Raw genomic sequence first — 23,168 nt, forward strand, 5'->3', positions numbered from 1 at the left:
CCACCCAGGCGTCCCAAGGGACTCAATCTTAGAAAGACTGAGGTTTAACATTATTTCAGGACTTCTAGGGGCCTTTCTTCCATAACTACTCACACGTAAGCAGGATGCGTGCACAAGGGTGTGGGAAGCAGCAGAAAATAGTGAGGATACAGAAACGAGTCAGTGTCCCTCAAAAGGGCAATGCTGCAGTCACGCGTGGTTCATAACATGGGACACTAATCAGCCACTAAAATGACTAAAGTAGACCTACACATACTGACTCGGAAATAGTCTAAGTCACACTGGTGGAAAAGCGGATTACGGAGCGATGTACAGAGGATTTAATTAACAAATATTTATTGAGAGTCAACGTGTGAGGCACTGCTATAGGTGTTGGGGAAACAGAGAGCTAAGTGGGTGGAAAAAACCCTCTTCCCATCATGGATCTTCGTATTCTGAAGGATGTAAAGAAAAAGAAGTAATTTATAATATTAGAAGGTGGTAACTGTCAGGAAGAAAAAGCAAGCAGAGGAAGCTGATGGAAGGTAAGAGATGAGTTGTTAAAAGGGTGGTCAAAGTAGCCCTCACAGAGGAGGTGTGAGAGAGAGAGAGAGAGAGAGAGAGAGAGTGTGTGTGTGTGTGTGTGTGTGTGTGTGTGTGTGTGTGTGTAGGGGGAGCACGGACAGCTTCTAAGACAGTTCCCAATGACCTCCACCTGGCATCTGTTCCCTTATGTTATTGTTCCCCAATGAGTGTGTGCCAGATGTAGTCATCTGTTCTCGTGAACAGAAAATGTCAAAAGTGCTGGGGTGTCATTTTTGACATCAGGCTACAAAAGACTGTGGCTTCTGTTTTGAGCATCCTCACTCACTTTCTTGTTTGCATGCTCTGAGGGAAGCCAGTTACCATATTGTGAGCCGCCCTGGGCAGATGCCGATGTGGCAAGGAATGGATGTGTCCAGCCCGGCTAACAGCCAGCGAGGACCTGGGGCTCCAATAGTCACATGAGCAAGATCGGAAGGGATCCTCACCCAGTCAAGGCTTCAGGTGAGTCTGGAGCCCCAGCTGTCAGCCTGCCTACAAGCTCATGAGAGACCCCAAGTCAGAAGCACTCAGCTGGGCTGCATCTAGACAGAAACTCTGAGATAACACTGGTGGTTTTAAGCCACTAGGCTGTGGAACAGTCTGTTATGCAGCACCAGAAACCTAACACAGAGACAGTGAGCGAGTGAGAGAGCGACTGAGTTTAGATATCCATGAAGCAAACGTACACCACACAGCCATGGAAGGACCCACTGAATTTAAGTCTAGGGATGGAAGTAGAAAGAGAACATGAAGAAGGACTTCAGCATCTATTATATAGAGATAATTAAGTCTTGCTAGAATCTTCCAGAGCAAGAATTTTTTTCTTTTTTTGAAATTTGTTCTTTTTTTTTTTTTTTTTCATTCTAAAAACCCAAGCAAAACTTGAAGTTACGACAAGAAGCCTCGTTGTTAGGAAAATAATTAAAGACTAACACGCTCAGAAATGATGAGAATAAAAATCCTTTTTTCTGTGTTTAAAGTTTTTTAAATATCCAAAACACTTTTTAAAAAAAAAAAAAAAAGGAGGAAGGAAGGAAGAAAGATGGGAGAAAGGAAGGAGGAAGGGAGTGAGAGAGGAAGAAGGAAGGACAGGAAAGGGCTGGAAAGGAAGGGAAGGAGGAGGAAAGCAGAGAAGAAGGGAGAGAGGGAGAGAGGGAGGAAGGGAGGAAAGATTAGAAGGAAGCCAGACTGACTTCCCTACCGCTGCCCAAACGGGCAATCATGCAGTCAGGACCAAAACAGCTTCCCAGACACCTACCCTGTGATCTTGATGGACCACAAATCCCTAAGTCATTGGTCCTCCAACACAACGACCCCTTCCTCATCCCGTCTTGGAGAGCAAGGGATACTCTGAGCCCTCATTCTATGAAAGCAGCCTCAGATCACGGCAGTTATCAAAACAGGCTCTCAAAGAAGGGCAGGGGGCCCAGAAGGGGCTTCTTTGGGAATCTCTAGGCCAGACCCTTCCCCAGTGTTCCGTTACCCCTGCCTGGGAACAGAGGTGGAATCCAAGCAGACAGGCTGGTGCAGGGGAGCCCGTCTCACACAGGGATGAGAAACAATTGGGGCTTCCGCAGGCCCCCGCAGGGCCCACTGGGAGCTGTGTAGAGAGCTCCGGCTTTCTGCTAACTTGCCCCCTGGTGCTGAGGACTTCGTGGCAGCGGGGCTGGAGATGTGAGTGTGGGATCACGGGCAGAAGAGAAAGGGGAGGTGCTCTATAAGGCAAGTAGAATCGCTCACCTTCTTTAGAGAAGAAAACAAAAATCACAAGGTCTTAGGTGTCTGTCCCTCCAGGGGGACTGACTCCATGAGTCAATGGAAAAATAAAGCACAAGTGCAAAAGGGCCTAGAGAAGTCCAATGTGTTACGTACAACTAAGAATAAATATATGCTATCAGTTAAACCAAAAAAAGAGTGGGGGTGTGCCTAGGCAGGTTCATGGTGCAGGTGAAGTCAGGTTGGGGAAGCAGCACAGTTAAAATAAAGTGAAAAACAGAAATGATTCAAATGCCTCAGGGCCTTAGTGATGGATGCTGGTATCTGAAGGTCTGGAGTCAGTTTCTAGTTTCTGGTCTAACGGTGGTTGGGTGGCCGGGGCGGGGGGCTCAGGCAGAACCACAAACGAGTTTGGAGAGAGACTCAGACTCAACAGGCACTTGAAACCCAAGAAAAAAGACAGGAAGGAAATATTTTGTCTGCTCAGTCAGTGCTGGTGTGCTTCTACCCTTGATCAAGGGGCTCGGTTATTCAACTTGTGTGCATTCTCCCAGGGCCTGGTGCCTCTGGGCCGTGGGATGACAGGGAGGTGGCAGCCCAGAGGGCACAGGTGGATCCCCAGAGGTCCCTGGCTGTAACCTCCTTGTGCACACGGTCCAGTCTCTCCAGTTCTCCACTCCTGCTCCCATACAACAGGGTGATTCTGTACCTCCTACCTGGTCCACACAGGGATGGTCCTCAGAAGTATGGGCACAACCCCCGAACCCAGACGGAGTGACCAAGATAGTCTCGTGGATCCTTCCCTATAGACCCAAGCTCTCAAGAATGCTGTTCCAGGTGGCGCCTGGGTGGCTCAGTGGGTTAAGCCGCTGCCTTCGGCTCAGGTCATGATCTCAGGGTCCTAGGATCGAGTCCCGCATCGGGCTCTCTGCTCAGCAGGGAGCCTGCTTCCCTCTCTCTCTCTCTCTCTGCCTGCCTCTCTGTGTACTGTGATCTCTCTCTGTCAAATAAATAAATAAAATCTTTAAAAAAAAAAAAAAAAAAAGAATGCTGTTCCACTGACCACTTGTGGCCCTATTTCCAGGAATGGGATGGGCAATAAAGCGAAAGCCATAGACCAGGGGATGGGCCCCAGCCTAGGGGAGCAAGGCAGCATGACCCCACAGAGGTGGGAAGCTGATGGAGGGTTCTGGACCTGGAGAAGGCACGGTGCACAGATCAGAGTCCTTGGGGTGGGGGGAGCACCAACATCCTGTGATGCTTCGGGACCCTGGGCAGCTCTCTAATCCTTGGTTGTTTCTTAGCAATCACAGCAGCAGAAGCAGACTCACACCCTGCCCTGGCCTCTTCTGACATCCCCCTCTCCACAGGGTACAAGGACTGCAGGGCAAAAAGATGTGAGATCGAGAAGGGATCCAAAGAGAGAAGACAACATGGCGGACCTGAGGCAGGGGAGCACTCTATAGGATGAGGGAGGACTCCTGTTCTCACACAGCTGTCCAAGCTCCCCGAACATCCAATGCCAAGAGTGAACCCTGGTGTGTACTGGGGACACCGGGTAACAATTTAGCAATGTAGGTTCAGCAACTGAAACACACGGACCCCTCGGTGGGGGGACATGGCAGTGAGGAGGCTGTGTGCACATGGGGACGGGGCAGAGGGGGTAGATGGGAAATGTCCACACATTTCTCTCCATTTTGTTGTAGGACTTAAAGCTGCTCTTAAAAAAAACAAACCAAAAAACAGTCTGCATTAACTGAGAGGCAGGGGAGAGTGAGTGGGGTGAGGAAAGGAGCAAGGGGAAGCGAGCCCATCGTGGTAATGGAGGAACAGGAGAGGGGCGATCTGCAAATGTGTGCTGGAGATCCTACGTTCTAAACAGCCTCATGGTCTGTGGGGCCTGCCTCCCCCCAACTGCCCTCGGCTCCTGGGAACAGGTAGCCTGGTTCCCCCCAACCTTGGCTTGAGCAGACATGCGAGCGTTGCCTGCCAAAAACAGCTGAAGACACATCCTGGGCCCTGCCTTCTTCCAGAGTCGTCCAGGGACCCCAGGGCCCTGGCGGCAACATCCAGGCACCTGGGCCACTTTCTTAAGATGTCAATATTTCTGAGATGACAGTGCCTTCCTTTAGACTCCCCAGACAGATCAATCATTAATACAGTTACTGAATGCCAGACAAGGCCTCATCAGAGTCCCAGCCAAAGCAGGCTGTGTGCTTCCCGCAGCCCCGCTCAACCTCGCGCAGGTGCAGCACTCCTCACTCCTCCCCTAGCCCCACTCTTACGTCCTCCTCTTCCATTGTCTTAAAGTCATTTAGCATCAAGAAGGATTTCAGGTGAGCCGTGCTTCTTTGTGTCAGGGTCCCTTCTCCAGAACACTGGACAGGGAGGTCTGAACGGGCAGCTCACCTAGGACAGCGATGCGTCCACGGCCAGCACCCCGTCCTAGCCCCGACGTCAGGGTGCCCTCAGCCCCCCACACAGCCACTTCCAACCGTCACCCCCCTTCTCACACCACCCGCACCCACTTCTTACCTCAACTCCAAGAGGGATCTCCCGGTTCCGAAGACCAGGGAACTCTCCCTGCACGGAATGCCCTCAACAATTCAGAACCTAAAGGATCCTCTTGTCCCCTCACCTCCCGTCCCCGATGCCAAGAAGTGTATCTGTGTCCGGGCCTGGTCTCGGGGCTTTCCGTCCGGCTGGGAGGACGGGTTATTCGTCTTTCTCCCCCAGGCCCACCCCTCCCCCTCCAGGCTCATCAATCTCCCGTTCTCCACGGTCTTCTCCCTCATTACAGGAAGCATTCGGAGAGAACGCTCCGTCTTCCGTCTGGCTTCCATCCCACCTGGACAGCTCCTGTCAAGGTCGCTAGTCACCTCCTACTAGTTACATCCGACCCCGCGTTCCACTTCTTAGTTTCAGTGACCTCTTGGAAGCATCTGGCACCACTTAGTCCTTCCCTTAAACATTTTTTTAAATACTCTCTACTCCTTTGGCTTCCACGATGCCATCCCTCAAGACTCTTCCTGAGATCCTCCCGCCTTGCGCGCAGGCTTGGTCTTGATGCCCGTCCCTTTCCTCCCCCAGACCTCAGGGCGCTACCTTCTCTTCTCACACTCAAGGCCCTTCTGGGGAGGACATGAACTTTACAGCTTCAAGCACTACCCACGACATGGATAAATCCCAAGTCCAAACACTCGGTATAAACCTCTGCCCGAGTTGCAGCGAGAACACCCCACAGCCGGACAGCTCCATGGAGAGTATGGGCGTCCACACTCCGCGTGCCTGCTGGGCCAGCTCGTGGAACCGGGCACTCCATCCAGACCCCCGGAGCATGTTCCCACCTTCCCCTCTGATCACGTGCTGTTTCCCATCTCATTGGAGCCGAAAGCAATTCACGAGCGGGACAGCAGGAAACAGGAAGGAACTCGAGACTCAAGAGTCAAGGTTCAAACCTTATTCCTGCTACTCAGCCGTGTGACGTGAACAAGTCATTTGGTCTCTGAGACTCAGGGTCATGGGAATAACATCAAGTACAAAACAGGTCTGTGCAGCATCAATAAGATGCTGTATGTGACAGTGTCCTAGCATGGTTCCTTCCCAGAGTAAGCTTGGAAGCACGGATTGTGACAGAAGGATATCCATTCCTTATTTCCTGGCCTAACTCCAGAAATATGCTTCCCTTCTGCTCCAGTGTATCTCTTATTTCTCCACTTTTATAGACTCAACTTGTGTCCCCTCCCCCAGCTTGCTCATGGTCTTAAAGACGGAAGAGGGACACCTTGCTCCCAGCATTCCTTCTGTGGAGTTTCCTTGGCTGCTCCCTACAGAGATTGCTGAACAAATCCGCGAGTAAGTAATGAGACCATAACAAGGGCTTGTACTCCATCCTCTGGCCAGACGTGGAACTTACCTGAGAGTCTCTGAGCACCAAGAATTTTCGAAAAAGAGGAGACAGAAGGGACACGGGAATATGGAGGGGGCGGGGGGCAGAGCGAGGGCATGGCCCAGGGTGCCTTACCTTTGCACTGCAAACCCTGCCGTAGGAGGCCCCAGAGCAAGGACCCACAGTGGTCGCAGAAGGTGGGGACCTTGTAGTTGTGGATCCCGAACTTGTGGGGCATGTTGACGCTGAACCGCTGAGAGCCCACCTGCAGGGATGGCAAAACACAGGGTCACTAACAAGCTCGCTCACATGGTGGCCTGCTTACTGCTGGAGCTCCTACAGGGCGGCTTTCCCAGAAGGCCTGGCCACCGAATGGGGCAGGTGGGAGAAACCAGGTGCAGAGAACCTTCTGGGGCATTTGCTCCTGATACCCTTCGCTCACTCCCCACCTCTCTGTTGGACCTTGTGAGGCCAGGCCCACTGCCCAGTGAGGTCCCCCCAGGACAGCGGGCTTCCATCTTTCACGGCACATGGCACACAGTGCGCACCTCACATTATGGCTGTTCACGAGATGTCACCGTGTTTCTCAAGGCTGCTTTGTGCCTGGAGGCCGTTTTGGCCCCATGATAGTAGACGGATTCTACAAAGACCCTGAAGCCCCAGCACAGCTGCGGAAAGTGAAGGTCTCCAGTTAGGACAGACAGTAGCTGTGGTGAAGCCTGCTAACTCAGAGCCATGCTCCCTAAAGGCACAGAAGTATGGGGACTGCCCACAGGCCAGGCACCACTGTCGCCATTAAAACTCACCGGCATCACAGGGCAGGCGCCCTTGTTGGCCTCAGTTTCCAGCAGGGGAAATTAAGGCCTTGTGAGATTAAGAAGCACGGTGGTAAGCTGATGAGCAGCGGAGGCAGAATCTGAGGCCCACGAGTGTGAATTCAGAGCCCAGGCCTTTTCAGCAGCATGCTGCCACTTAGGGATTATTTAAAAGGAGTAAAGAGAAGGCGGTAAGGTGGAGGGGGAAGGCCGGGGTTGGGGGGGCAGTGTATTCTGATCTGTGGGCCTGTGTCTGCCACCAACCACCTGTGAGGTCTTGGAAGTTTCCAGACTTCTTGGGGCTTCAGATTCCTGATCTGGCTAATGAGGATGGCAGCCCCGTCCCACTGAACGTCACAGGGCTGCAGGGGGTGGGGGGAGGGGCGCAGGGGATAAGACGCATAGAAGTGAGGGGTCATTGGCATGGTCTGCCTTTCTGGGTCTCCTCCTCTATGTCCACCTGCTCACCCTGAAGGGCGTGCATCACTGTAGCCATTCTTTTCCTGCAAATGCTGAAGATGTGGTGGACCCACACTGAGAACAGACTTGGGGGTCCTAGGAAGAGGCTCACAAAGGGATATAGGTGACAGACAAAGGTAAAGAGGTGGGGGAGCGCCCAGGAACTCGGAGGTTCAGCTGGGAGCACCCAGGATGCTAAGGTATCAGAGAATGGTGGGCGGAGGACAGGGCATAAGCACGAGCCACAGAACTGGAGGCTGTGGAAACAAGCATGAGGGCCGCGCACACACAGGTACACACGTGCACACGCCGCTCTGCCACGAAGACATGGAAACGGGGGCAAGTGAGACCAACGCAGAGGCCATGGGAGGGAAGAAGAGAAAGAAATCACTGGCAGGGGACTGTGGGCAGTCCCCATACTTCTGTGCCCTTAGGTGAAGGTGAAGAAGAAAGGAAGGTGATGCCACGGAGAGCCTTGGGCGGTCCCCACACTTGGAAGCCCGGGGAGAGGTGTGTCCTCGGCGTTAACACACAGGCACTAAGCAGGGAGAGAAACTTGGGCTCCCTGGCAGAGGGCTCCCCCATCTCCCCCCAACCCTGGTGGGTGCAGCAATGCCCTAGGAGCCTGGCCCTGCGAGCCCCGGGACAGGCAAGAACTCCACAAGGCAGAGAAACCCACAGCCCCCATATCAATCCTTGGCAACTTCTTTCCCTTGGGACACATGCCACATGTGGGGACAAGCTTCACTGGTGACGTCTATTCGCTGCCAACGGGCCAAGAAGGACAACCAGAAAGCACTTGGTCACAGACTCAGAGGCAAGGGGGTATCTCCCACCTCAGCCCTCTAACCTGTAGAGCATGGATTCTTTTGGGACTTTTCCCTCCAAGAGATGGGGCGGAGCTATAGAAACCTGTAAGGGCTCGCAGGGGAAGAAACCTGGGAGGTTTTGGAGGGAAGGAATCATGTGTTCCTCTTTGTTCAGTGGCATGTGGCACAGTATCTGGCACAGAGCAGGAAGTGCTCAGAGGATGTCCACAGGACAGAAGGGAGACGGACAGCAAGCCAGCCACCTGCCTTTCCTTTATCTGTCCAAGTAAAAAGCGCGACTGTATACTTGGGTCTCGACCCTGCCACAGGAGCCAGGAGGCCCAGGTGGTGAGAACCTGCACTTTCCACTGTGACGGCAGAGCCCCCACAAACAGCTTTGGTGCCCTGGGCTGCCTGTCTTTCAGGACATGGAAGGTTCCATCCAGGCCATGCCCCCACTGCTTTCCAGAGACTGTGTGAAAGCAAAAGGAGATAAAAGATAGAAGTGTTTCTGATGCCAAGATGCCATTCGGATGAATTATCTTTTAGTAGTAGTGGTCCTGTAAGTTGCTCTTTTTGGAAGCCAAATTGTAAGTCCACCTGATTACAAACTTACCTAGCGTCTCTTTGACCCCCAGTTCTAATGCACTATGAGTATCCAGTACTTATCTATTTCACCAAGAATTAAAAGCAGGCCTTTGAAATCCACTGCTATGAACACAGATAACACGCGCCCTCACACTCACACTCTCCTTCCAGTCACTCGGTTAGGAGAAACCCACCTTTACTGTTGAATTGTCTCACTTCCTTACCCCCAGCAACTTCCCTAAGAGTCAACCTGATACTAGGTTAGAAGATTAAGAGAAAATGAAGTCCAGCGGTCAAGGGCTCAGATTCCATGGAACAGACGACCTGGGTGTGAACATGGCTCCTTCTCGTACTAGCTGTGTGATCTAGGGCAAGCTAACATGACCTCTCTGTGCTTCCACTCTCCCTGTAGCAAAATGAAGATAATCGCGTAGCTCTTATTAAGGCCGTTTTGAGATTAAATACTGTATGACGAAGTACTTAAATCGACACACGGTAAGTACACCATGAATGTCGGCTGGTATTATTACTATAGTTATTCCTGCCTCTTAAGGGTTTCTTGGGTTTGTTAATTCCTTTCCGTTCCCCCCATCACCTCAGAAAGACAAGGTTCCCGTTTATGTGTCATGTCTCTCTCCCTGTTTATGAGCAGTGTGGAGACAGTGACAGGTCACTTAGTGACGTCACTGTTCCGAAGAGATAATGACATAAAGCAATTCACATGTTCCTCGCAGGCTTTAGCTCTGGGATTGCGCAGCTCTTGCCCTAATAGCCACGGACATGACACGGACTCTGAGCCACGGTCATTCTGTAGACTGTGCCTCCTGCTGGAAGGCTGTGGACAACTCCCTCAACTCTGATCAACACAATGGAGAAAGCCAGGGGATCTGAGAGAGATAAGGAGTTTCTCAGGAACCACTGAGGGGGCAGTAAAGAAAGGGAGGAGTGGCAGTAAAGAAAGCCCCAAATTTCAACGTTATAAATAGTTACCTCATCGGGAGTTTCCTGTTTCTTTAATCCAGCACACTTCGTAATTATGAGCTCATGGCATCGCTTGTGGACCACGCAAGTGCAAACTGCAAACAGCAAAAATGGGAAGGCTGAGCGACAAGTGGGGGTAGAAAGCTTCCACCCCAAGATTCTGGTCTCCATGGAGGGACGCCGGGAGCCACGCCCCTCCTGTGCCCGAGTCTTAACGAAAGACCCGGCTGAAGCCTGGAAGGCTGAGTCATTAGGAATACTGTGTCATCAGTGCCATTAGGGTTCCCTGAAAGCTCTGGAGAAGAATACACCCTTACACCCAGAGGGCCTCAGGAGTTTTCTCTAGATATGGAAGTACCAAATGATTTCCTCACTTCTATATGCCAAGGTCAGGGAACAGTTTCCTTCTGTGAAGCAGGTCTGTTAAAGGCACCGGAGCAGTCCTATGCCCCAGCCCATGTCACGTCAGGGTTGGCAGGTGTGACGGGGAGCACTACTGTGGGAGAATGGGTCTTTTGGGGCACAGGAGTTCTTAAACATTTTTGGTTAATTTCACAGTGGCCCACAGCCTGGTCTTCCATATCCTGGGACAGTGTGAGCTGAGGCGGCCAAAGAGGTAAGCAGCTATTTGCACATATGCTACCTCAAGGACATGGCCGTGTACGACAGAACCTGCTCAGGTCCTCTGGTGAGCCCAAGTCAACCAGTGGCTGGGTGAGGAGACGGACCTTGCATTTTAGTCAAAGAACTGAAAACAAACAAACTGCAATGATTTTAAGGGAGTCTTAAACATTGAAGAGCTAATGATTCCACAGTAGAGACAAAAAAAGGGAGTGGGGTAGAGAGAGAATCAGCAAGGATCACTGAGTGATAGGAGTGAATCGAGCAGGTGAGGGAACTTCTTCAGGGAGCAAGAGAGGGAGGAGGGAGAGAGCTGACAGGGTACACGAAGCCCAGCTCAGGGCAGGGCGGGGCCTTCGAAGGGTGTTGAATGGTTGCATCTTACTGGGAAAGGAGCAGAGACCCCAGGGACAGCTGGAGACAGGTGCCCACAGGTACTCCCATACCTCTACACCCCATATATGGGATACAGGAACCATGTCCAGGCAGGGACAAAAGAAAACAAGGTCTTGCTTCTCAGAGAGGGAACAGGAGCGTGCAAACCCTATAGAGCCTATAAATGTCATCAAACCCAGCATGTGTGTCCTAGGAGTGTCGCTGATCTGGACAGACCAGAGGGCCCCCAAGCATTTAGTTCCTACAGTGCCTCTTACCTTGACATTGGTATCCCTGCTTTCCTATGACACCCCTGAAAAGAAGAATACAACCTTTTAATAAATTTTAGTAGGTCGAAAACCACACAAAGCCACCCCTTTCTGGCCACCAGCCACGATGCACTAAGTAGACTAGAATCCAGACAGCAGCGGGATTTCACTTCCTCTTGCAGAGCGCCTTAAAGTGACTCCTTCAGGGTGCCTGGGCAGCTCAGTTGGGTAAGCCTCTGCCTTCTGCTCATGCCGCCATCCGGCAGTCCTGGTATTGAACCCTGCTCATCACAGGGCCTGCTTCTCCCTCTTCCTCTGCCCTACCCTCCTGCTCCTTCTAAGTAAACAAATAAAATCTAAAAAAAAAAAAAAAAAAAGACTCCTTCGGAGGCAACAGAGGTTAGAGCCAGTGTTTGGAAAGGGTACAAAGCCTGGTCAGTATCAGGGCTTGGTTTCCTAGACCAAGAGCCTTTCCAGTGGGGCCAACAGTGTTCTGGAAAGCCACAAAGACTCTGCTAGCTCAAGGCAGATCTTGATCAGTCAAACATGGCAGGTAATCATGTAGGAGGGCTCTAGCTTACAGGCATATTCCCTGGGCACTCCAGAAGCAGTCAAAGGTTCTAGGTGGGTCTGTGGCCAGGGTTAGGGGCATTGGTCAAGGGCAATGGCAGAGGTTCCTTCCCTGACAGGTGTCAGCTCCCCTGGGGCAGGGTTAGGGTTAGCATGGACACAGAACAATCCAACCAGTCTGGCCTGGGCCCTGTCCTCAGTGACACCACCAACTGGTCAAGGAGCAATCTGCCATTTCCAGCCCAGTGGGAGCCGCACCTTGGGAAGCCTAGAACCCAGAGGTGTTCGCCGTACGCCGAGAGGAGACCTGAATCCATACATCTCAGCTTCCACAACATACTCCCTCCAAACACACAACTCGTAACGGAAATACAGAAAACAGAGTTAGAGGGTGGAAGCAGCGCTGGGGGTGAGACATTTCTGTGATGGGACTGGGGCATTATTCCCGCTTCCAGCAGCCTGAGGGTGCTCTGAGCTGCACCTCCACAGATGTCCATGCCAACCTCAGTGACTAGTTCTGGAAAACCACAAGGACAAGACAAGCCACTCCTGCACACCTTGGCAATTCAAAGCCTAATTCAGATGCTCCTTTTGCTTGGTTTGTGCGGCAGATTGGCCTCACTTATTCCCCCCCCACAGGATCCAAGTGTGTTGGCGAAGTTCAAGAGCTCAGAGAGGTTGCCAGGAAGGCTGGTGGGAGGTCTGGAACAGCTTTCTGCTGGGCTCACCAGGAGTGGAAGTGGGTCTCTGACACCTCCTAGCTGGAGGACGTCACACTAGTCTTGTTTTCCTTTCTGAGTCTCAGTACTGTTGTTAGTGGAATGGCTTTAATAATACATAGCTTCTAGGACACTAGGATGATTTAATTAGATATTCTCAGGGCCTAAGAAAAGACTTGGCACATGGTAGGCATTCATTAAGATTCCCCCCCCAATACCCAAGGCCGGTGCTCCTTATCCTTCTCCATCTTTCAAAAAGGCCCATAACCTACCTGTCTTTGCCTATCAAAATCCTAGTCATCATGAAAGGAGAAATGCCACCTCTTCCAGGAAGCCTTCCCTGAGCACTCCAGCCAATGCTGCTCTCTCATTCCTTTGAAAGCTGGGCATCCTAGTAGCACCACTGTTGTAACAGTTATTAAGAACTGCTTTGAATTACAGATACTGGGAATCAAGTATTTTTTAAGCTTTATCATGGGAAAATTCAGATATATATAAAAATAAAGAGATAAATGTAAGGGACCTATAACCTGCTCTAACAATGATTAATGCACCGCTGGTCTTATTTCATCTCTACCCCTAGCCCCTCTGCCCTTCTTCCAGATCATTTTTAAACAAATCCCAGACATCACATTATTTCATTTCTAAATAATTAAGCTTGTGTCTCTAAAAGATAAGAACTCCTTTAAAAAATACATCACAACATACCACTATTGGTTATAAAATCTTAACTCGTTAAACATATCATATCTATGATATGATCCTAAGCATAAAGTCACCATTCTTCCCAGTTATCCCCCCGGGTACTAGAGACTCACTGAGCCTTCCAGAAAAGTCTTCTGCAATAAAATGAAGAAGAAATAAAGCCCATCAGCACTTTAAAAATAAAGTTTCTCTTCTCCTGCAACCCCCTCCCCCATGTCTCACCTCAGGGAAAGCCTCACTAGAGGTTCCCAGGAGAGAGGGCCTTACCAGATAAAATCTCTGCAGTGGGAGCAGTAGGTGGGCTGCCGAAGGTAGGTAGCCATGAACTTGTGGCCGTTGACCTGGTGGACCCTGCGCCTGACAGCCCCCTGCCTCTTCCTGGGCCGCATGCGCTCCCTGAACACGCGCTCTTCATTGTCTTTAGGGGCTGGGGAAGGACAAGAGCAGAGAAGAAAACACAGGGTTAGCACACCTGGGAAGAGACCTCCTACCCTACTCTCAGCGCCAGGAGCAGGAGCGGCATGGGCGGGAGTACCCATGGGCTGAGGGACTCTGGGGTCTGAGCCTTGCTGCTCAACCCCAGCGAGGGTGCACCATGAGAGACAGGAAGGCCAGACTGGGCTGCCATTTCCTGTACCAGCGGCACCCCCGAATTCATCCAGATCCCAGTCCTGCCCCTGGTGTGGCTCCTCCATTCCCCCCGGGGATGCAGCTGCACATTGCAAGGGTGTGGGACCAAAAGGCTCAAGGTTCACATTTTATCACAGCTTCTTGGCAGCCAGGCCTTAGCCAGCCAGTGCATCCTTGCCTGGAGCCTCTAAGGGCCCAACCCTCTGGAAACGGGGTACAGCGCTGACACCAAGGGCACTGTGGAATCTGCACCCAGCTCCCTGGCTCAGAGAAACCGGACTTTTCTTCCTTCCCCTTCTTTCGGACTAGGATAACCAGGAACCTTTTCCTGAAGGTCAAAAGGAGACAGAAATCTAACACTGGGAAAGCGGTTTTCCAGAAGACTCAGACCCACCACCATGGACTTTACGACCTCACTGAAGACAAAAGGCCAGTCCTCACTTCTTCCTTGGGTCCACATCAGAGGCTGCCCCAAGCCTCAGAGAGTCCTGCAAGGGTGCTAATAAACGACTGCAATGCTTGTTATGGTCTGAATGATTGAGCCCCGCTCTCCCATTCACACGTTGATGTGCTACCTGCCAGTGTGACCCAGCCATGACAGTGAAGTTCCCATGATGGGGTGAATGCTGTTAAGAGGACGTGACCGGAGCTCACTCACTATCTTGCGAGGACCCGGAGAGAAGATGGATGTCTACAAGCCGGAAGGGGGCCCTCACCCAACTGTGCTGACACCTTGATCTCAGACTTTCAGCCTTCAGAACTAGGAGCAAGAAATTTCTGTTGTCTAGATGTCTAGAACCACTCCGTCTACAGCATTTTGTTCCGGCAGCCCAAGCAGACCAATACAAGAGTCACACTTAATGTTAACTAAGGGCTTACTCCGTGGCAGGTGCCCACTGAAACTTTACCAGCAGCCCTTCTGAAAGGTGATCATAACCACACTTCACAGGTGTGCAAATTGAGGAATAGGAAGTTTATATAACCAGTTTCTGTTAGCACAGCTACTAAGTGGTGGAGCCCAGATTCTAACCCAGAGAGTGGGGGAGAAACCAGTGTTAACACTGTCCACATGCCGCTCTGGGCGACAGCCTACCCCCCGACAGCAAGGTCCCAAAGTGCTCAACTGAGGGGCTCTTACAATACAAGAGTCCAGCGGCCTCTGGCTTCTCCGAGGGTAGGGGAGGCGCCCGGTTCCCAGCACTAGTGCTGGCCCTGGAAGGTCGCCCGCACGGCACAGCTGAAAATGCACTGGGAAGGCTCCGTGCCCCCCCACCCCAAGTATCCCCCACACCTGACATGCCACCATGACAGTGTCAGTCTTGGGGTGAGAACGGCACCTGTGTGAGCCCAACAGCTGGAGGATCTGAGGGCAGTGTCTGTCAGTGGGGACTGAGCAGGGGTGGAGGGACACAGCACTAGAGGAAGAGAAAGGCAAGAATGGGGAGCACATGCCCAGTAGGGGCTTTGAGGGGGAAGAGACCTCCAAGCAGACAGGCAGAGATGCTGATCCCCAGCACAGACCCTGATGACCTAGATGGGGGTCTGCCTGCCACCCCTCTGTTTCCCCACTCCCAGCCAGCCTGGGCCCCCTTTTGAACAGGTGCTTTTTATATTCCAAAAGGTCTCTGACCTGGAAAGAGATGGAGTATGCAAATCCCACCTTCTACCCTGCCACAACCTAGGGACCAAGGCCCAGCTGATCAGATTCTCATGAGAATGTCCCAGCTCTGCTTTACTATAGAGACAGGTACACACACACAGAAATCTGGCCATCAACACCCAATTGTCCAATGACAGGTGACTTCTACTTCTGCTGCCTACTTTTCACTATATCCAGAATATTCTACCACATTTAGAAGCAGAAAAAAAAATACGGTAATTAAAAAAATGTATTCACTAGCACTTCCTTACTAAAAACATGACCTATAAAAATCCAGACTCCAATCTCCACATCTGGGCAGCTGAGACCAGAGGACAAGCATTCAACCAACTGCCTTTACCAGATTCACCATGGGTCACATTTATTTATTTATTTTTTTATTTATCAGAGAGAGAGAGGGGGAGAGAGCGAGCACAGGCAGACAGAATGGCAGGCAGAGACAGAGGGAGAAGCAGGCTCCCCGCCGAGCAAGGAGCCCCTTGTGGGACTCAATCCCAGATTGCTGGGATCATGACCTGAGCCGAAGGCAGCTGCTTAACCAACTGAGCCACCCAGGCGTCCCATGGATCACATTTAAACAGTAAGTCAGCCCCTCATGCATTTAAGGTGCAACTTGCTTTGCAAATCCCTCAAATTTACTAGTCTTTTGATCCTGGGAAGTTATATTTTCTGTGAAACTGCTGAGGAGTCCTATCTAATTTTCTCAAGGGAGCCCAGCTAGAACGGGGTTACGGGTATCCCCAAGGGCCTCATTTCTCAACTTTTTACAGAAATGACCAGCAACCAAATTGAAGGTCTAAACTCTGTTTACTTTGATTTAATATGTTAACATAGCAACCTGTTAATTTAACGGACTTATAAAGACCTCCCAGTTGCAAGCACTCATGCCTAGAGAGAAGATGCTTCCTACTGGTGGGGGCTGAGGGGAGGGTCCTGGGAGGAGGTTAGACAGAGAGCCAAGAATAATTCCCCTGAAGTGGGGTCTGATTGTCTGACTGAACTTCCCCAAAGGTTCTGTAATCCCTGCTCCGGAGCACAGGTGCACTGCCTTGTAAGAGAGATTCGACATCAAAGATGTGGGGAAACAGTAAGCTATAGGAGAGGGAAACACAGGTAAACCTCATGCCCACCCCCCCCCATGGGGACCTCCCCACCCTCCATGTGCCAAGCAGTAGGACAGGCAAGAGGAAAAAGAGGAGGGGGCCCCCAGTTGGTGAAAATCGTCCCATCACCCATTCCTCTGGACAGGGGAGCCAAGGGTCCAGCCAGATAGTCTTTGTGTCTGTCACCCACATGCCTAGATCCTGAGGGGAGCCCCAGCAATCCCCAGTCCCACAGAACCTCCCTGCTGGGGCCTGGAGTCACCAGCAGAAACAGATCCCATCAGCATTTCCTGCTGCTGTCAAGGATCTCTATTAAAATACAGTTCCTATGGGGTAATGCATCACGCACAGGTGTGCATGTGAGTGTGTGATGTGAATGTGACAGTTTTATAAATGAATATAGATGTGGATATAAAAATCAATATGGTATCTATTAAATATGTTGTGAATAACTTCTATAATTTCTATATTTATATAATACAGGATAATAGTGTATTATTACATTTATTTACATCATCAGCATAACTGTATTTTATAACTACAATATAATTAATACTATAATATGATGTTATAATTATACTATTATTAATACATAATATAAAATATGATGCAAACATAGTTTGACTAAACCATTTGAAGGTTGTAAGCACAGTAACACCTTACTCCAAAATATATCAGCCTTCATCTTCTGAGAACAAAAGCATTCTCCTAATAACCAAAGTTATCAGAGTCAAGAAACTTAACACTGATATGACATTATCTAATATATGGTTCATATTCAAATTTCTCCAACTGCCCCCCAAATGCCCTTTATAGTTGTGGCTTTAAAATTTTTCAGAAGCGGGGCACCTGGGTGGCTCAGTTGGTTAAACGACTGCCTTCGGCTCAGGTCATGATCCTGGAGTCCCAGGATCGAGTCCCGCACTGGGCTCCCTGCTCAGTGGGGAGTCTGCTGCTCCCTCTGACCCTCCCCCATCTTAGTCTATCTCTTTCATTCTTTTTCAAATAAATAAACAAAAATAATTTTAAAAATTTTTTCAGGGCGCCTGGGTGGCTCAGTGGGTTAAGCCGCTGCCTTCGGCTCAGGTCATGGTCTCAGGGTCCTGGGATCGAGGCCCGCATTGGGCTCTCTGCTCAGCAGGGAGCCTGCTTCCCTCCCTCTCTCTCTGCCTGCCTCTCTGTCTACTTGTGATCTCTGTCAAATAAATAAATAAAATCTTAAAAAAAAAATTTTTTTTTCAGAAGCTACTTAGAGCTCTTGCTTTGCCTTTAGTTGCCATACCTCCTTAGACTTTCCAATCTAGAACAGCTTTCTTGTTTCCTTTTTATGATACATTTATGAAGTGTCGAGGATGCTGTCTTACAGAATGTTCCACAATCTAGATTTGTCTCATTCCTCCCCATTAGTTTCACATTAAATGGCAAGAATACCACCGAGGTATAGGTACCAATGAATCCAAATATATCCATCAAGATCCCTAGAGACACCTGTGTAAATTACATGAACGTAAAACTTACAGGAATTATAAAATACTCGCTCTTGGTGGGAATTTTTAAAATGCAAAGAGCAGTCTTGACATACCACTGACCCACCACCGAATACCCAGTAAACAAGTTTGTTTTATACATATGCAATGTGATGCAACATTTCCAGAAACAATACTCTAATGATAGCAAACACCACACAAAAAAAGTCACATCCTTTAACTTTGGGATTCCCTCTAAGTCAATAATTACACAGAAACGAAAAGCTATATACTTATAACTTCCAGATGTTCTCCCATTGCTGTCTATCTTGGCCAACAAACAGAAGTAACTGGACCATTGTGCATTAAGAGAATGGTCCGACAAATTATAGCACATTTATAGCAAGTTAAAAATGGTGAACTAAGACCTTGCGGGATTATGGGGAAATGGGATACAATATGGTAAAAACAGAATGCACACGTGCACAAACCTGTGTAAAACATACTTGCAGATTGAAGGTAACGTAAAAGAATTACTGTGCTCTGCTAGGATGATGGGTTTACATACTGTCTGTAGAATTGGAAAACAACATGCTCTGATGCTCTTTAGTGACTTCTAAGAGAGGTTCTCTGTGCCTGTGCATCCTTCTTGCTGTGGAAGGGGGAGGGCTACTCAGTATGAACAAGGAAAGGGCACTACATATATGCACTGGGCAGGGGGACAGGCCCAATTTTGACAGTCTGCAGCTGCCAGTGCTCCTGGACTGAGGGAAGAGCTCCCCTGACCTGCCCCCAAACCCACCGCAAAGGATGCCTGGTGCCGTCACTGTGTGCACCGCGCTACGGCCACCTGGTGTGACCCTTCCTTTGCAGCATCCGCAGAGGCAAAACCCAGGCTGGGTTTCCTCCCAAAGAGGAAACCATCGGGCCCTTTCCAGATCTTTTGTTTTATGGGTGCATCAGCCACGTGGCAGAAGGAGTGATGTCAAGTCAGGGAGAGACCTGCTAAGAGCACGATAACCTTTTTGAGACTTTCTGTGGAAATGAAGATTAGTCAGACAGTGTGACAGGAGTTCTCCAAAGCATGAAGTGAAGCAGAGCTGTCCGGTGGAGCTACTAGGAGATCCTCAATTACCTCAGCCTCCAGCAATGTTCCAGGCTTGTCTCCTGCGTGGTTCCGTTAGGCCGTCAACTTCAGACTCCCAGGAGCTTTTGCACAATGAGGATCTTACAGCCCCAAGGTTGCACGCAGGTGGCAGAAGCGGCAGAAAGAGCCCACACCTTGGAGTTACGACTCTGTTGAAGCAGCCCCTCCTGGCTCCTTTTTCCTAGGCCAAGTCCTCCCCATCTCAGCCAGGGGAACCCTCGCAGACATGGGGAGAGGCAGCTCCTGGCACCAAAGCCTATGCCAGTCCGATGACTGAGGTCTCCCTGCTCTACCATCTCCTACCTCACCCCACCTCACCTCCTCTGGCACAAAAGGGGAGCTGACCTGACAGGACTGAACACCATTCCCTGCATGAGGCGACAGATACCCTTCACCTCCACACTGTCTGGTATCTTTCAGTTTAAGAATATTTAGCAGGAATCAAAAGAAACGAAATCTTGTCATTTGCAACGATGTAGATGGAACTAGAGGGTATTATGCTGAGCAAAATAAGTCAATCAGAGAAAGACAATATCATAAGATCTCTCTGACACGAGGAATTTGAGAGCCAGGGCAGGGGGATGTGGGGGGATAGGGAGGGGGAAAATGAAACAAGATGGGATGGGGAACGAGACTCTTCTAAGAGACTTTTTTTTTTTTTAAGATTTTATTTATTTATTTGACACAAGTAGGCAGAGAGGCAGGCAGAGAGAGAGAAGGAATCAGGCTCCCTGCCCACAGAGAGCCCGATGTGGGGCTCGATCCCAGGACCCTGAGATCATGACGTGAGCCGAAGGCAGAGGTTTAACCCACTGAGCCACCCAGATGCCCCTGATTAAGAGACTCTTAATCTTAGGAAACAAACTGAGGGTTGCTGGGGGATGGGAGGATTGATAGGGTGGCTGGGTGACGGACATTGGGGAGGGTGTGTGCTATGGTGAGTGCTATGAGGTGTATGAGCCTGATGATACACAGACCTGTACCCCTGGGGCAAATAATACATTATAAGTTAATAAAAAAATTATTAAAAAAATATCTGGCGGGAAATTTCTAACAGGTCCAGCTTATGAACGTCTGCATACGCCAGCACTTCCTTACAGGGTATGTGTAGTGAGAATCGCCAGATGAAGGATGGACCCTGCCTGAGACCCTTGACCCAGAAGCCTGGACGAGGATGATCAATAGGCACAACCAGCAGTCTCTGGGTACTGCTGTTATTCCTCACCACAGGACAGTCACTTACCCTTGATGTCTAGGGCACACAGGGGTCTTTTCCACAAGCAAGTATGCTGTGGGTTCTTCTTTAATTTTTCTGGCTTGTGTTTGGACCTCTTTCTGCCATTATGGCTGAACTAGGCACTAGATGATGACACAAATGTTGCCTTTCCTCCAAACCCAATCATTCAATCTCTTTGGGTTTCTACTTTCCTATCTATCAAGAGAGGGTAATGCAACAGCTCAGCCTAAACCCCAAGCTGGTACCTTCTTTCTCTTTCTTCCTGGTGCCAAGCTGACACCTCCTTACTGGGGGAAGTGAAACAGCCCCAACCCCCCACCTTGCAACACCTGCTCTGACACCTCCTAATCGCCACACCCTGCAGGGGCCCAGCTGCCTCCAGATGTTCCACACCTGTCTCGGTGAGCGAAAGAGAGTGAGCCTCCTCTTTCTCTACCCCATCCATTATGGGCTTTAGAAAAATGACTCCATCTTCAGACTGGCAAGCTGCCAGGAAGATTGGACCAGGCATAGAACAGTGACTCAGTTTGCGAACAAAAGCCGTGAGAAACATAACTGATTTGAGAAAAGGCTGGGGACCTCCTCAGAAGGCTTTTCTTAGAATCCAAGCAAAGAAGGAATCCAGTCCTCAAAGAAGGTAATTTCACAACGTGAAGAAAACCCTTCAACCGTCGTAGTATTTTCTTCTCTAAGGAACTGTCAAACCTGAGATATTCAGAAGCTGGAAAATAACAGTTACAATTTATCGGGCCCCTGCCATGTACTGTGTACCTTTCCAAGCACCTTACATCGGTGCAATACCATTGTGTACACATGAGGTACCATTACATATACATGAGGTGCTGATGTATATATATGAGGTGCTGTTCCATATCCATGAGGTGCTATTCCATATCCATGAGGCTCTATTATATATGCATGCTATTACATACCCATGAGGTACTATTTCAAATACATGAGCTATGTAAGCAACTCACACACATGCTCTAATACCATGCAGTGGTTATTATTCTTGACTTACAAAGAAACCGAGCCTTTGAGAGATTAAATAATTTGCTGAAGGTCCTACAACTTACAAACAGTAAATGCCAGCTCAGGAAGTCCCACCTGACCCATCTGGTCCTGCCTCCCAGGGATGGCAGAACACCCTGGGTCCCACCTGCACCTGACTGTATGGGAGTCAGCTCCTGCAGCTGCCCACCCACCACTTCACACATCCACCTCTGCTCTCCTCCAGGGACTTGGCAAAGGAAGCTAAAGGGGACCGATTAGTTCATGATACACCCACAGAATGGATTTTCATGCTGTGGTTTTGAAAAAGTAGATATGCTAAATCCACCAAGAAATAATAAACAGGAAGACTAAGAAACATGTGTACAGTATGTATATAAAATGAGAAGGAGAAAAGGATAAATATACCCAAAAAACACATGAGTGAAAATACACACTGAACATGGTTCATGGTTCAGGAAACATGGTTTCCTCTGTAGATACTGGATACCAGGCACTGTTCTGGGCACAGACCCCATAGCACGAGCTCTGGCCCGAGACCACTCTCTCAATTATTGTTCTCTGGTCCTTGATAGTCAGGTCTCCACTAACAAAGCAAAGAATTACCACAATATTCCAGACAACAGTGGTTATGGCTTGCGGGGAGCTCCTAACATAAGCTGGATGAGAACCTTTGCTACTCCATCTCTGAGGAGGTAATTTTCCCTCTCAATAATTCTCTGGCTTGATTTTATGGACTTACTCGTGAAAAAAATGCAAGATAAATAGAAGGAAAACACAACCAACCGCCCCCCCCAAAAAAACTAGGTACTGAAAATCAAAGGAGCAATGCCTTTTATTTTTATTTACCATGAGGAAAATAGGTTATAATATTTTCAAGTGGAGTAAATGCTTCATGACAGGAGTTTTAAATATGAAGTAAATATTTATGTGATGCCAAAGAATATGTTCTCCATGCTGTACTCACACAATAAAGAAAATTTCTGTTCAAAACAGGAAAGAGGAAACGGCAATTAATTCCTTGGGAGCGATTACTCCGTGCTATCTACGTCTTCCCAGAGAGTCACACAAGGAGAATGGAGAGGTCTGAGGGCTGAGGCTTGCAGCTGTCTGCGTGTTTTATTCTGTGTGGAATCCAGTCAGAAGAGCACTGGGGACCCGTCAAGATTAGCATCTCAAACTTACTAGAAACTCTCTTCTTCTCTCTCTCTTCTTCAATTTTGGAAGGAGCTGTGCTGCCTTCATGGCACAGCCTGTATTCTGTTCACTTATTAAAATAAAACTTAAGGTACTTCACATGGTGCGCTGGAGGAGTGAAAGACTCAGACACCGATAGGACAGGGAGAGAAGCATAGTGAGGGGATACATGGTGATGGCTAGACAGTGGGATGACCATCACTGAGGGACGGGCCCAAGGAGAAAGGCGAGGGCAATCCCCCAAGCCTATGCTCTGATGCAGAGCACACACGTGAACACAGAGAACCAGTGGGCAAGAGGATTTCATTGAAGCAGGGAATGTGCTTGCCTCCTGCCCCTCTGTATTCAGTCATTCATTCACTCACTCTCTCCCTCTCTCCCTCCTGCATCCATTCAAAATTACAGATTGGAGTTACACTGGAACTTGACTGCATGCCTCTGGTACCCAGGAAAAGTCACCACTTGCCAGGAGGAAACCACAGACCCAAACCCTCCAGGCAGACCTGCTAAAAACTCAAAGAACATTCCCAGCCTGGGAAATCAGCCAAGTGGGGCCCCAGCCAAGGGTGGGGTGAGAGTCCCCGCAGGGGCCAGCGACAGTCCTGTGATTCAGATCCCAGGAAAAGGAGGTTTCGCT

At 49.6% G+C, this 23,168-nt stretch overlaps 1 protein-coding gene across 8 annotated transcripts in view; it reads right to left on the reverse strand.

Annotated features, from left to right (window-relative positions):
• The window catches only part of PRKCE (protein kinase C epsilon), a 515,280-nt gene that overhangs the window by 160,218 nt on the left and 331,894 nt on the right, over positions 1-23,168 (reverse strand). For all 8 annotated transcript variants that reach the window (XM_032353625.1, XM_032353627.1, XM_032353629.1 and 5 more), the window contains 4 exons: positions 13,348-13,507; positions 11,096-11,130; positions 9,831-9,916; positions 6,305-6,434 (listed from right to left, as the gene is read on the reverse strand). In XM_032353625.1, coding sequence (XP_032209516.1) covers positions 6,305-6,434; positions 9,831-9,916; positions 11,096-11,130; positions 13,348-13,507 — 411 coding nt within the window. The remainder of the gene's footprint in view (positions 1-6,304; positions 6,435-9,830; positions 9,917-11,095; positions 11,131-13,347; positions 13,508-23,168) is intronic.

The sequence above is a fragment of the Mustela erminea genome, chromosome 7, assembly GCF_009829155.1.
Source record: "Mustela erminea isolate mMusErm1 chromosome 7, mMusErm1.Pri, whole genome shotgun sequence".
In the NCBI taxonomy this organism is placed as follows: domain Eukaryota; kingdom Metazoa; phylum Chordata; class Mammalia; order Carnivora; family Mustelidae; genus Mustela; species Mustela erminea.